The 15,043-nt window shown below is 34.5% G+C and overlaps 1 protein-coding gene and 1 long non-coding RNA gene across 3 annotated transcripts; both read right to left on the reverse strand.

The window, feature by feature from the left end:
* Positions 1 to 4,090: 4,090 nt before the first annotated feature.
* Positions 4,091 to 5,771, reverse strand: LOC142605525 (protein PLANT CADMIUM RESISTANCE 2-like). Its single transcript, XM_075776927.1, has 4 exons — positions 5,513 to 5,771; positions 4,602 to 4,673; positions 4,285 to 4,497; positions 4,091 to 4,167 (listed from the first exon to the last, which is right to left on the reverse strand). The coding sequence occupies exons 1-4, from the start codon at positions 5,769 to 5,771 to the stop codon at positions 4,091 to 4,093; spliced, it is 621 nt and encodes a 206-aa protein (XP_075633042.1).
* Positions 5,772 to 9,557: 3,786 nt separating this feature from the next.
* Positions 9,558 to 11,402, reverse strand: LOC142608281 (uncharacterized). Of its 2 annotated transcripts, XR_012839453.1 has the most exons (3): positions 11,220 to 11,402; positions 10,559 to 10,633; positions 9,558 to 10,027 (listed from the first exon to the last, which is right to left on the reverse strand). It is a non-coding gene; the product is annotated as an uncharacterized LOC142608281 (long non-coding RNA). The 2 variants fall into 2 exon arrangements; XR_012839454.1 differs by lacking the exon at positions 10,559 to 10,633 and having other exon boundaries at positions 11,220 to 11,365.
* Positions 11,403 to 15,043: the final 3,641 nt, after the last annotated feature.

Consider the following 15,043-nt stretch of genomic DNA (forward strand, 5'->3'; position numbering starts at 1 on the left):
ATTTATTTGTATTTGGAAAACAAATTCTTTTCCATTTAGATTTTCTATTTGCACAAGAAGGACGACTTCTTCAGGCACTTAACAAAAGTAATATTTTTCAAATTGTACCCTCAAGTAAAGTTTAGTAAATATTAAACACTAATTTTATCTTCCATATTTTCACCTCTAAACATTTGTTCAAAAGGTCTTTCATTGATATGTTGAGTAATTTTTCTACTTCTGAATAAAATAAAATATGGTCATTCCTGAGCTATCTTCAACCTTTAATTGAATTCTATACCTAATAAGAGAACTGACATATATAATGTTAATATCATATTAGTTATTGTATATTTTAATATAAAAAGTAAACATTTTCATTTTTTGTACCTTGGGATTGGGAAGCATGCCTTTTTGTTGCAATTATCGCACCATAAAAATTCATCTCTTGATTTTACCTTTTTACAACATACTTCACAACAGATAAAATACTAACCAAAATTATCTATCTCAATGTTTATAATCTTTCCCAAACAGGTAAAGATAGTTTTCTAGAAATTGAATTTAATATCAACCAATTCATAATTTTATAGTTAAATTTTATAAAAGTAGGTCTATAGTGCATAAAAGCAATGTTAAGGACACCATGTTATGATTCAAGGTTTTCTTTTTTCATACCTCATTACCAGAGTCCCACATAATTTTTGTTATTTCACTTATGGTTCTTCTGTTGATGTTCATTTCTTCTTGAATTGTCACTTGTGGTATGAATTGCTTTAGCATTTGTATTGTGGAGATATTAGACATAGTATTGTAAAGACTGTAGTACATTAAAAATGTGAATCTAAAATAAAGCACTTACTGATCTTTGAAATTAGCAGTCTTAGAAATTTCCAAATCAATATAAACTCTTGTTCCACTTGTTGACAATAAGTTATACTCCTCTGCAATGCACGATATTCATTAAAAAAAAATTCAATTATCTACATATAAACTTTTATCTGTGGTACAATAATTAATACATTAATGTATATATGACTTTTGTACAGTTCAACATTCAACTTGAAATGCAGTGGCCCTTTCTTTCTTCCAATGTAAACGCACTGCATATTAGGGCTGGTAAAGCCAATTAAATTGACCTTATTAAACACTTTCGTACCATCACAAAAAGGTCATTCATGCTTAAAATGTAATGGTCGACGTTGAAATTGAAAAGATGAGCTGGAGAATTGAGATTGTTAATTTCAGGCCCATCAGTGGATCCTCCTATCACATGTAATTGTTGGACACTTCTTAAGCAAGAAGGGTATAGACAATGCACTGAACACATGATATTACAGCTTCAATATTTATAGATTCAATTTATTTACAGAGGATCCATTGTCTCTTGAAGACTTGAAGTGCTAGCTAGAAGTTAGGTTAGCTACCTCTCATTTATTCTAAGATTTTCGTAGGTCATTTATGGCATGCAACTGCAGCAGGATTTGAAACCCATTGAATTTAGATCAAATATTCATACTTATAACAATAGAATAATAACTATCTCACATAGTCTAAACAACGGCTATCAATGTCACATTTTCAATGTTAGCCATCAATATCACAAAGTTTGTTCTAGATATTTAGTCAGATTTCCTAGCAAATAGAAATGAAAGACAATATGTTTAAAATAGGGCATTCCCATCACAATTAGAAACCTAATATAAACTTAAAAACTCAAGTAATCAACACCCAATCATGCATAAATTACAATAAGAATTCAGACATTGGTAGCCATACATGAACCTAGATAAGAATTCACAAAATTAAATCCAATAACCTGATTATTGGAAGCACCTGTCCAAAGCTACTTGCCATAGTTATAATGATATCGCGAATGTGCAAAGACTAAATTACCAGAGCCAGTCAAGTATATTATATGTAAAGTGGTACTTGTATTCTGATATTTTCATACCCTAACACTATCAACTACTGATATTTTATATGGCAAATACTTCTAATATAAAATAGCCTTCAAAAACCAAATAGAGCCACAATATTGCATATACAGTTTAGATTAAAGTTAATAAACCAATAATGATATAGAAAAGACTCCCGCAGATACACACAGTCTACTCCAACCCTGCCCCAAACAAAAAATCTATAGGGCATTCAATAATCAAATAGAAAATAACAAACTGAATCTGAGTTTTTAGTCAGTTATACAACTTCTTAATTGAATGCTTACATAATAATTCAGCCTAAATACTTTGTATTTCAAACAATATCTTATACAGATTAAGAAACTCCAACCAAGGCTACTAATAATAAAAAAATAAATAAAGAAAAGTATGAATCTGCAACCAAATAGAAAAAGGAATTAAAATACAAAATAAGAAAATGTGAGAACCTAAGAGGAGGAGGATATAGTATATGTATACTCATCGATTGTCACACCATCTCAACCATCATGGAGCAGCATTGAAGTTTTATAGGTCAAACCACATATTGAGTAACCCCTTCCTAAATTTGATATATATTTGAACCACAAGCAAAGCCAAACTACAGCAAAATATCCTCATACTCAATTGCTTTAAATTTAAAATTCACGGCTAATAATAAAAATTTCCAATCAAATTCAAAATTATAAAACTACAAAATACAATCAAATCTAGAATACAAACCAAATTTAGAATTATAAAGCAAGAAATAAAAATTTCATCAACACATTTTTAATTCCCTATTTCTCTATAATGAAGAGGCAGAAGGCTAGCATTTTAAGTAGCCAAATAATTATTCAACCAAACAGAAAATTAAGCTAAGGTAAATCGGATATGCTAAATAAACCTAAATAGCAAATAAAGCAATACTTGAAGATAAAGTAAAACCTGTAGGATTTTTGTCAGATTTTGAGGGTTGAGAGGCTCTTCAATACTATCTCCACTACAAAACCCATTCATATCCACAATATTTTCTTACAAAAATTGTAGAATTTGATTTTCTATTAGTGTTTTCCTAACTTCAACAAAAAAGAATAGAGAGGACAAAATGGTTAGGAATTGAAATCCCTAATTGATAGAAAACCTAATTGAAAACAGTAGGAAAAGAGATTAGTCATAGATTAATTGAGAAATACCAAGAGAGAATGATCTGATATGGCGGCTAGTCGGAGATTGAAAACGTTGGCACCCATGGTCGAGCTTGGGTCTGCATTTGAGAGAGGGACACCCATGGTCGTGCTTGGGTCAGCGTTTGGGAGAGGATAGATAACAATCTTTTGCTTGGTTTGTTGTTTCTTCGTTGATTCTTTAGTCTACTGGCAAAAACTATTGAATTGAAAATAGGTTTGTTTCATGAGTTTTATTGGGTTTGCTTTTGGGGAAGAGAGAGAGGATTTTTAATTATTTTATTAATTTTTAAATTCAAGTCTCATATTGTGTCTTGATCAACTTGAAGTTTGATAACTACAGCTCACTATTAGATAATTAATGGTTGCTTGGATTAAAAAGCATAAGCATTCAAAGATAAGAGAGAGTCCTAACAGAAGTCTCTCTCTTTTTCTTTTCTTTTTTTCTTAATCTTAATCCTAAAGGTTTTTTTTTTTCTTCACCTAAATTATTTTTAGGTAAGTCTTTTTTTTTTAATTAAATCAAATTAAAAAAATATAAATAAAAAATGCTGATGTGGAAAATTGTAGAGAAGGCAGAGGCTTCGGTTATATATATACTTTATTTGGTCATGTGATTGAGGAAACTAGGAGTATTGGGGAGTCTCTTCAGCACTGCTGGTTCCAGTATGTTCGAAGGGATGGTAATAAGTTGGCCTAGAAGAGTAGTTTTATCTGCAGACATTGATGTATGGGAGAAGAACTACCTAATGATTTTGGTGATGTATTCTAATCAGATTTGTCTTAATTTTTTAATAATATTTCGCTTACTTTTTTCTCGAAAAAAAAAATTCCAATAAGGCAATTTTAATTGGTGCTCACGGCAAACCAACGAAGCTCAATACTGTCACCGACAGTATTGTAGACACCCTATTTGTCACAGATATAAATGGTTCATACAGGCTTAATTAAGATAAGAACTAAGAAGTACTAGTACATTGCAACAATATTTTGTGGCTATACAATTTACCGCGTCATGGCCCCTTGCACTGCTGGAGGCTTTTTAGCTTCTCGTTTCTGCCTTTCTATGTTCCCATGCCACCCTAGTCCATAAAATGCAAAAGCTAAGTCACACACAATATTACACAAACCTAATAAATAACCACAGGAGAGAGAGAGAGAGAGAGAGAGAGAGAGAGAGAGAGAGAGTGAGAGTGTACCTATGGACATGTCAAAGCCATGTTTCTTGAGCTCTCTATACTCTTGACACAAAGCACATTCCTCGCAACAACAATGGATACAGCAATCTGTGCATGGGCTCTCCTCCAAGAAATACTGTCCTCTCAATTTGGATCGGTAAAAGCATGAGTACAAACACGACCAACCAGTCACGAACAATATTAATGTGTAAAGTGCTCCGCTCACTCCACATGCTGCAAACCCATGCACGAATCATTAATATGTTTTTTAATAATAAACTCCATTTACTAACAATGTATGAGTGAAAGCAATCCATCATTTTCTTTTTCGAACTTACAAGTCGATCCTCTATCAACAATTTCTGCAATTCGCCCAAATGTAATACATGGACACCAGCAAGTTAAGCAACCTGAAACAAAACTTGGGATTAGCTATAAATCAATAAGTAATGCACATTTAAATCTCGTGGCCAATACTTTGAATATTTGCCACATCATCCGTGCGTACTTTGTAAAATATGAACCATATTGATTTCATGTAAAATTCTGGTATTTCTTTCAAAGAAGTGTAATAAATTTAGATTAGGACACTTGACATACTAACGGAATGTACATATGTCTAAAGACTCTAAATATGTAAAGAATCCCAATCCACTTACTTAAAAATTAAGCAAGATTTGAGTTATGATTTCTGAATCCATATCCAGAAAGTTAATTGGGATATATGGTACTAAAACTATGGCAGTGCTTGCGTATTTCGTTCTTTTCAATAAACAAACTTTGGCACCCTAAGTTTAAATTTCTTTTAATCGAAGATCCCAACCAATCCCGTGAATGCCATTCGTATTGTGCATATGACATTAACATTGACAATTTTGTACAAAAGATAAGATGATGCAAAAATTTCACTTATAAATGTTTCTAAGTTCTTAGTAAAAATCATCATCAACATCTGATCTAAACAGTTATTGTCGTCTTTAGCAGTGGTGCAAAATAGACCGCCCAAAACAGAAATCATCGTTTTCAATGTCTACAATTGCTTGATGAGAATGTCAAAATTAAAACAAAAAAACAAAAAAAATACTTAATGGGATTTGAATGATAATAATAAATAATGCAATGGTATGAAGTAAACGGTTGTTGATTATTTATTTCAAAAAAATTGACCCCAATTAATATATATGTAGTATCATGGAAGTGTGGCACAATGGAGGACCATGTTATGAGCGAGTGAAAAAAATGTTCTTACAACTGTTAACATCATCGCAACAATTGAAGAGTCCAGTGGACCAAGGTACTGGAGATTCAGGATGAGATTTCAAGTCAGGGTTGGCAGCAGGTCTTGGAGGAGGGTTTGGTTGGTTTGTCATATGTACTGGAACACCAGTGGCTGTCCAATGATAGGAGTGGTCGATTTCTGAAGAAGGATTTGGTGGTTGAGGGGGCGCTGATGGTACAGAAACCGATGACCCCTTCTCAGGCTTATTCATAATTGAAGGATAATCCATCCATCGAGAGATTTTGAAGTCACTGTTATTATATTTTCCCAAAAAAGGTAAAGAGTGCCATGGAACGTGGCTCTTCATGCATGATGAACGGTTGGGCAACCGTCCATATAGTGATTAGGGGGCTTTTCGTTTTTGGGCCAAAACATTGTGTCATTTTTTTATCATTTGTGTATCAAAATTTCATTTGTTAGGATCGTTCTTTTCGGGATTTTTTTTTTTTTTTTGATAGGAAGACAAATAACTTCATTCAACAACAAACAGAAATTACATCATCATATAAAAAATAAAAAAAAAATTACATCACGTAGACGAGCTTGTTCTAAAAAACAAAGACTCTCTTTAGTCCATGCAGAAAAGTCACAAATGCCTAAGGCATCATAACTAACAAATGCGCAAGCCTAATACCATTCCTGCAAACATGGGAGAAATGAATTGACCGAAAATCATTAACAGCAGCAAGCATCCCATAAATCAGAGGAGCCACGGAAGATGGAGGAGGTGATTCTCCACGAAGAGCTTGAACAATATTCAATGAGTCACCCTCAATCACGAAATCATGGATGCCAACTTCAGCAGCAAAGCTGCCAAAGTAAATTTAGCCTCAAAGGCCTTTGCTTCCACTTCAATGGCACCCAAAGGTGCGGGAATCTTCTTGCTTAAACCTGCAATAAAAAGTCCCCTCTAGTCCTGGATTATAACCCTCACACCTTCCTCTTTCTGAGAAGGAAAAACAGTACCATCAACGTTAATCTTGTATAACGGATCCTTAGGTGGAGACCAATTTGATTCCAGAATTTGAGGGAGTTTTGGATGAACAACTGAAGCCACCCAATATTCCTCCAAATAATATTGACACCACTGAACCAACCCTGGCCATCCTTCCTCTTCCCCCCAGGTCTAACTTTATGTGGAACATTGATTTTCGAAAAAGAGCGCAATCTGCTACTATCAGAGCAAGAAACCTCATTACCATTCTCCTCCAAATCCATTACAACCTTATACACACTCCTTACAGAAAACAAACCATATGTAGTTTCTGCCCAAACCTGTCTATCCTCAGGATGCCACTAATACACTCGGCCTCAAAAGGGAGAAAAACTTGTTTCAACATCAATTAGATCACAAACTCTAGAAACTGAGGGAAGTAAAACTCAAGGGGAGATAACCTTATAGGTAGACGAATGAGACAACCATTTATCCTCCCAAACCCGAATACTTTGACCATTCCCCACCCTCCATCTAATACCCTTCTGAACAATATTCTGAGCTGCCATGATACTTCGCCAAATATAGGAAGGTTCATTATCTAAAGTGGCATGCACAAAATCACAACGGTGAAAATACTTGGCCTTAAAAATCCTATACACTAGGGAATTATGGGTTCCACCTAAAGTCTCCAACCCTGTTTAGCAAGAAGAGCAAGGTTGAAAGACTTAAGAAGTTTAAACCCCATTCCCCCACTAGAATTAGGCTTACACAATTTTTCCTAACTCAACCACGCCATTTTCTTTTCATCCTTTTTTTGTCCTCACCAAAAATTACGAATCATACTCGTCAACTCATCACAAAGGGAATTAGGAATTTGAAACAACTCGTAGTATATAAGTTGAAATTGCTTGTGCTACAGCATTAGTTAACACTTCTTTGCCAACCTCAGACAATAACTCCTCCTTCCAATCGGACAACTTTTTTGCCAATTTCTCCTCAGTAGCATTGAAAGTGTTTCTCTTATTTAAGCCCACCAGGGATGGTAAAAGATATTATTTCATGCTGTCTAATAATCTAAGCTCCAAATCTTGATTTTATCTCCTCTTGAAACTGCCTAACAATATTACTTCTAAAGAACAATGAAGTTTTTGACCAATTTAAATGTTGGCCAAAAGCTTCCTCTTACACATGAAGAACTCTTTGCAAAAATTCACATTACTCCAAAGTAGCCTTGCAGAAAATGAGACTATCATTAGCGGAAAAAAAAATGAGAAAGACTCAGTCCACCCCTACATATAGAAACTACATCCATTGAACCATCATGCATAGATTGCTTTATTAGAGTAGATAAACCTTCTGCACATATTAAGAAACGATAAGGAGAAAAATGATCCCCTTGACATAGGCCCCTAGAAGGGGAGATACAACCTCAAGGTTTCCCATTAATACGAACAGCATATATAACAAAAGAAATGCATTGCATCATAAGGCCACTCTACCTCAAATTGAAACCCAATTTTTCCATAATCTTATCCAAAAAAACCCATTCAACTCTATTATAAGGTTTACTCATATCAAATTTCAATGTCATCTCACCTACCTTTCCAACCTTTTTTTTTTTACTAGTATGATGCATTGTTTCAAAGGCAACCAGCACATTATCAATAATCAATATACCATGCACAAAAGCACCTTAAGTATAACTAATCACAGATGGTAAGATTTTCTTCAATCTATTTGCCAGAGTTTTTTAGGCTAATTTGTAAACAACATTACAAAGGCTAATAGGGCAATAATTAGTTACTCTTTTCGGTTCTTTGATCTTAGGAACTAAAACAATATGGGTTTCTTTAAACTTTGAAAGAATGATTACAAAGTTAAGGAAATCCAAAATAGTTTTAGTCACAACTATACCAATAGAAGGCCAAAAATGCTAATAAAATAAAAAGGGCATACCATCTGGTCTTGGGGCCTTTAGCGAGTACATTTATGTGAGTGCCTTTCTGATCTCCACTTCCTGGAACTCTCTAGAAAGCAATTGGTTCATTTCATGTGTTACCTTTGGCTGGACAGTGTAGGTGTAACAAGGAAGGAGTACGCCTCGACCGAGTGGACCGAGACAGAGAAAAGAAAATGGAGCCGCCACCTAGACTAGGTCTAGGAACCATATGTATAGCGACCTTACGTGGAAGGACTGATTTTACTACCAAAGTATGGGTTTAGAGTTTAGGTACAGCTTGGGAAGGTCTTAAGCACCCAAGACCGCCCAACTCATGGGTCGGCTTCCACTCATTGTGTCTTACATCTTAATCTCATTAAAGGCATATCCAATATTGTCATTCTAGACTCACACACACACTAACATGCATCTAGCAAATAAACATGGCATTTCATTCCAGACCCTAACATACATCTATCATGGCATTGCATTACATATCACAACTTAAGCTTAGCATACATCTATCATACATAGCATTACATCCAAGGCAGAAACATGTATATATCATGTCACGCCCCAAACCCAAAAGGGTCCAAAGCATAAGAAATAAATCCCAAGGGTACCTGTTGATTTTTTTCTTTTTGATAATTTAGACTACAGGAGATCTTTCTTTTCCTTTCTTTTCCACAGGTTAAGAAATATATCACCATGCTAAAATCTCCACATTACAAGTCAGAGCTCTATAATATATTTACAAACAATAACTAAAAATCATGTGTCCCCACATAATACATGAATATAGTACAAAACTCCAATTAGATTACACAAAGTCACAATCTTATCAAGAATAAGGACCTTAACATCGAGTCTAGGCCTACCACGCTAAAGGCTAACAAACCTCAAGTGACCAACCTCCAATAGAATTAATTAAGGTCTCATTGAACATAGCAAGATCGAGTCACCAACCATTTACATGCAGCAAAAGTCTCCAAATTTAACATACAGCAAAAGTCTCCAAATTTAACATAGCACTCTAATCATCACCAAAGAAGTAAGCTCTATACCCAAGGTATAGCTAATTAATCTGAAAAAACTGTTAGAGGATGGGATGAGCTAAAGCCAGTAAGTAGTATAATTAATGAGGGTGAGGGAAATGCAAGTTTCATTTTCAATAATAATAATATTATGACAAGAATGACTGAATAATGAAACACAAAGTTTCTCAAAGTAAATACCTTGAAACTATATACCATAATCTATGAGCACTAACAATATAATTTTCAAAGCCATAAAATCTAACATACGGTAAATTATCACAAATATACCACACTACCACATAGACCGGTCAGGGGATCCACCCATTCACAACTGGCATGATATTGTCCTTTCTGGTATGTAGACTTTGACCCCATGAACAGCAGCCTCACCCATACCCTCAAGATTTTTCTCTCCCCCTATGGGCAGCAGAGAAAGTGCGTCAAATAGGACCTCTCTTGCATATGGTCTCTTGGGCCCATGGGCAACAGTCTCACCCACACACAATTAAGGAACCTCTTCCCCCCATGGGCAGTAGGGAAGAACGTGTCATCTAAAGTGAAAGGGCACTGACCTGGATTTGATTCCGTTGTCACAAAGATTATGGAAACCAAATCGGGTGATCACCGGAAAATTACACATGGCATAGGGTTAAAACCAAATAAAGCTCACATGTATACATTTCCTTTCACATACATAGTTTATAACCAGGTAGTTTCAGAAAAACCTTAAATAATCTAACTTCCACAAAGTTTGTAAGGTTTTCAACTTCATTCTTGTCAAGAGATTTTCTATCAATTTCCCACATAACAAGACAAAGTATGCATCTTTAAATTTTATAACATACCATAAAATCCATGATTTCCTTATCAAAGATTAAATAAAAGATGCTCATTTTTCCATATCAACAATTTATGCATTTCCCCAAATGCAATACCAAATATGATGCATTTTCATATATAATCATAAATATATTAAGGTTACAACACAATAGTTATTAGGAAAATATAGTTTCCATAGGTAGTTTCCAAAAGTATGTCTAACCCAAAAACATCATTTATGCAACATGGTTATTTTTCAAAAATCCCATTAAAAAGCTACTCACCTTGCAATCCGCAAAAAGCCTAATTCTCTAAGCTCCAAAGGAGATTAGCTAGAACCTCAACAATATCAAGCAAACCTAACACAATAAGCATAAAGCTTAAAAATGTATCTAGCTACAATTTAGGAATTGCCAAATGAGCACTTAATTAGGCAAGCCTAGTATTTAACCTCATCAATAATAATAATATATTCGACTTCCAAAGTTTCTCAACAAATTGATTCACAAGGCATCAACTCCAAATTATAAAGTTAATGTATTTAATATCATCTCCAACATTATGACTAACTTCCATAAAATTTACACTACATCATTAAGAGGCCCATGAAAGCAAAATCAAAATATCCTCCAAGACAAGAAATTTAGAACTTCAACTAACTCCAAATAAACCCAATGGCAATGGAAAAATTAAATTTACCAACCATCACATGTTATAACTTAAAACCCCTAAATTTTTCACCATACATAAACCTTAAGTAGTCATTATTAGCACAAATTATATACCCACTCATCAAATAATTCCACCAATACAAAACCCATACATAAAAACACATAAATATCACTTCCAATGCTCATAAATCAAATGGGTATCATTATCAAAGCTTAGTCTAAAGAACCTCAAGCAAAAGCATATAAACCCACCAAAAAAATTAGAAACATTTACCTCAAATAAAAGATGTGAAGGTGCTTAAAGGTTCTCAAGAATTTTCCGGTGATCTTGCCGGAAAAATGATGGTGGAAGTGGTGGTATGGAGGTACCGGTGGGAGAGTGTGAGGTAGTGGAGAGGAGTGTTAGACAGAAAATGAAAAAAGAAGAAAAAGAAAGAAAGGATAAGTGAGGAGAAGTGAGGAGCTTGGCCGGTCAAAGAGATAAAAAGATGAGTGAAATTGAGTGGTGGAGAATGATGTGGTAGGTGGGGCACGTGTGGTCCCAAAAATATCCAACAAAACTTTATTTTTTCTTTTTTTTTTTGTCTGACAAGGACGTTACATATCAAATCAAGGCAGAAACATAGACATGGTAAGATTTAAGCAAACATGTGATTGCATCTAAACATCATCCCAACAAACATATTCATACTCATCATCAAAATGCATGTTCATATGAATGCATGACTTACCTCTTCCACCACTGCACCTATGCATCAATGCATGGTCATATCATATGCATGTTGATGGCAAAACAAAGAAAGAATTGAAAAAAACCCTAATCTAACATATGAAGAACAAACAACAAGTAAACAAAGAAACAAAGACATATACATGTGAGAACAAACTAGAATAGAGGCATATTTAACAAATGAAATAAAGAAACAGAAGCAAAAAGGTTTAGATTAGGGTTTCTAAGCACGACTATGCGTACGCATACATAGGGCCTGTGTACAAGCCCAGTTGTATATGTACGCATACTTCATGTATGCATGCATACACATACATGCCCTAAACCATAGCCCAGAAAGCACAAGAACACAGAACAGAGCAGAAAGCTTAAACTAACAACCTAACATACATAAAACTATAAAGAAAGGAAAACCTAAACTAAACAAGCATATTATAACACAGAAAAACAAGAAAAACAGAAAGATTAAAGAAAGAAAAAAAAAAAAAAAAAAGACAGAACATTTACCTCAAAACACAAAGCTTTTTGGCTTGATTTTGACTATTCTCCTCAGTCAATCTATTCACAATCAAATATAAAGTGATTAGTAAGCTTGAAACTCAAAGATCGAGACTAAAAAATGCCTCAATCAAAAAAATATTCACTTGAGAATGTTTTGTGAAAAACTGTTATGATTAGTGCCCTTAAATCCTATTGTATGATGCTATGTATGACTTAATGTTATTTTATTGTCTAAAATAATGGTAACATGAATATTGAGACATTATCATATAGTCCATGAGATGCATAGTATGTGATTTATGTGATTTAGTCACAGAAGATATAAATCACAAGTTCTTTGTAAACTTTGAATTTTAGTTCGTAGTTGGTGATGAAATTGGGCCTTTCTAGTTAGTATATTTATATGTTTTAAGAGTTAAAACATATTGAACTGGACCGCTGTGAAGATTGAAAGTGTTCCCAAGTGCTTCTGATTTTCAGTTTTGAAATTCACTGCTCCAAGGTACACTCTCTTGTTTTTATATTCTGAAACTTACATAGTACATGTTAACATTTATGAATGAAGTAGATCCGTTATTTTTCTGCTGCGTATATTTTGTATGCAATACAAACATGTATTTTTCCAACAAAAACTCCCTCTTTGATTCACTATTTCTATTGAGTCTTATGTTTTTCCCTTAGGATTTTCTGTGTGTTTTGAAATGGTACCATGTATAACTTTTTATAATTGAGAAATGGGGTTTGGAATGGCTTTTAGATGATGTGGGATTCATTCGTCTGCTTTTGGGTGGATGAGTTTTAGGAGTGGCTTGATGAGATTTCTATCTCTTGCTCGTCTCTTTTTGTTCGTTCGAGTTGGATTAGGTGAGTGTTACCAAAACAATTCTTTGAGATTTAAGTTCTAGCTTGTCTTGTCTCTAATAATTAGGAATATTCAACTTTTGTTTTTCCCTTTTAGGGTTATCTTGTGTTAAACCCTTCACCTGATAGAGGCTTCAGTAGTACATCTTCATGTGGGTAAGGGGACTTAGTTTGCCCTTCCCTTTTGGGGATGACTCTCCGCTGGACTGTCCACCTATAGTTGACTTTGGTCCAACCCGTAGGTGGAAAGATTTAGTCTTCTTTTTTCCTTCCTTCTTGGGGATGACTTGTGTATGACCGTCCACTCGTAGGAGATTTCAGTCTTCCACCTAACTCATAAGCATAACTCTTTTCTGAGGTTGAAAGCTCGTCCGTCACTCCAAGGATGAAAGACTCATCATTCACCATGCTAGATAAACAAGAACTGAGCTATTTTGGGTTAATTCGCCTAATGGAGTTTAATGGTGTGGACACAATGGATCGTTTTTTAGGAGTTGCTACCTAGTTTTTGCAAAGGTCTAGGACCTATATATATAGCGTCCTCTCGAGAAATGACCGTTTGATCTTACTACCAGAGATATGGGTTCGAAATTAAGGTACGGTCTTGGGAAGGTGTTAGGCACCCAAAAATGACCAACCTTAAGGTTGGCTTCCTATCATTGTGTCTTATGTCTTAACCCTACTAAAGGCACACTTAATACTTGTATCTAACTCACACACACACACTAGCATACATCTAGCAATCAATATGGCAACAAACATCCCTAACCATTCATCTATGATGCTTGAAAACAAAGACCTACCATTCATCTAATAAAGGCATCACATATCAAAGTTCCTAACATTCATCTCACATCCATACAAGGCAGTAACAAAAACAAGGCAGCAAAAAGCATGGCAAGCAAACATAGGTCATCACATGTCTTCCCAAACTTTTAGACATGAAACCACGCATCAAACAAGTATATTACATCATTGAAATGCATGTACATACCAATGCATGACTTATCTTACTTATCTTACATCAACTCAGCAGCTATGGCATCATGCATAAGCATGTGAATGCATGTTTATGGCATCAAGGCAAAGAAAACACATGATAAACCCTGATTCTAACATGTGAAGACAAACAAGCTAACAAACTTGTGAAATAGAAGCTTCGGAAGCATAAAAGTACAGAAAAGAAACTAAATAAAAACATACATGTGAAAGCAAAAGCAAAAACAACAAAATAAAATTAGGATTTCAAGGCAAGTTCATGCGCAAGCATGAATAAACCTGCATGTGCATAATCAAGCCTGCATGTGCGGGCAAGATTATGCGTGCGCAGGTTTGTGCCTAGAAAACCCTAAAACACAAACAAGCAGAGGAGAACACTTAAACACACATTCTAGCAACCAAACATGCTTTTAAAACGTACAACTACATAAACCTAGCCTAGACAGACATATTATAACATATTATAACAAACAAATAAAGCAAACATGAAGAATTAAAGCATAAAAAAAAAAAAAAGGAAAAAGAAAAGTTTAGACTAATATCTCAAGCAAAAGCTTTTCAAGCTTGATTTTTTATTGTTCTCCTTAGTCAAATCTATTCATGAACCAATAGAAAAGTAATTGGTAATATTAAACCCAGAGATCAAGGCCAGAAAAGGCCCTAATCAAAAGAAAATTGACTTGAGGATGTTTTGTGAAAAAACTCCCTTTTTGATTCACTATTTCTAGTGAATCTTAGTATTTTTCCATAGGATTTCTATATATTTTGAAAATATACAATGTAAGGCTACTTATAGTGTGAAAAAATGGGTCTGGAACGGTCCTTAGACGGTGTGGGATTCATTCCAAATCTCAACATAAATGTAGAAAAGTTGTCTTGTATAGTTTCTTAAAATCACTATGCATGCGCAAGTTCGAGCCTACGTACACATGCATAAAGCTGTGTGCGCAAGCTAATTCTTGTGTGCACATAGCAAGAGTTTCCTTTGGCCTTATTTTTCAAAATTT

The sequence above is a fragment of the Castanea sativa genome, chromosome 8 (assembly GCF_040712315.1).
Source record: "Castanea sativa cultivar Marrone di Chiusa Pesio chromosome 8, ASM4071231v1".
NCBI classification, from domain to species: domain Eukaryota; kingdom Viridiplantae; phylum Streptophyta; class Magnoliopsida; order Fagales; family Fagaceae; genus Castanea; species Castanea sativa.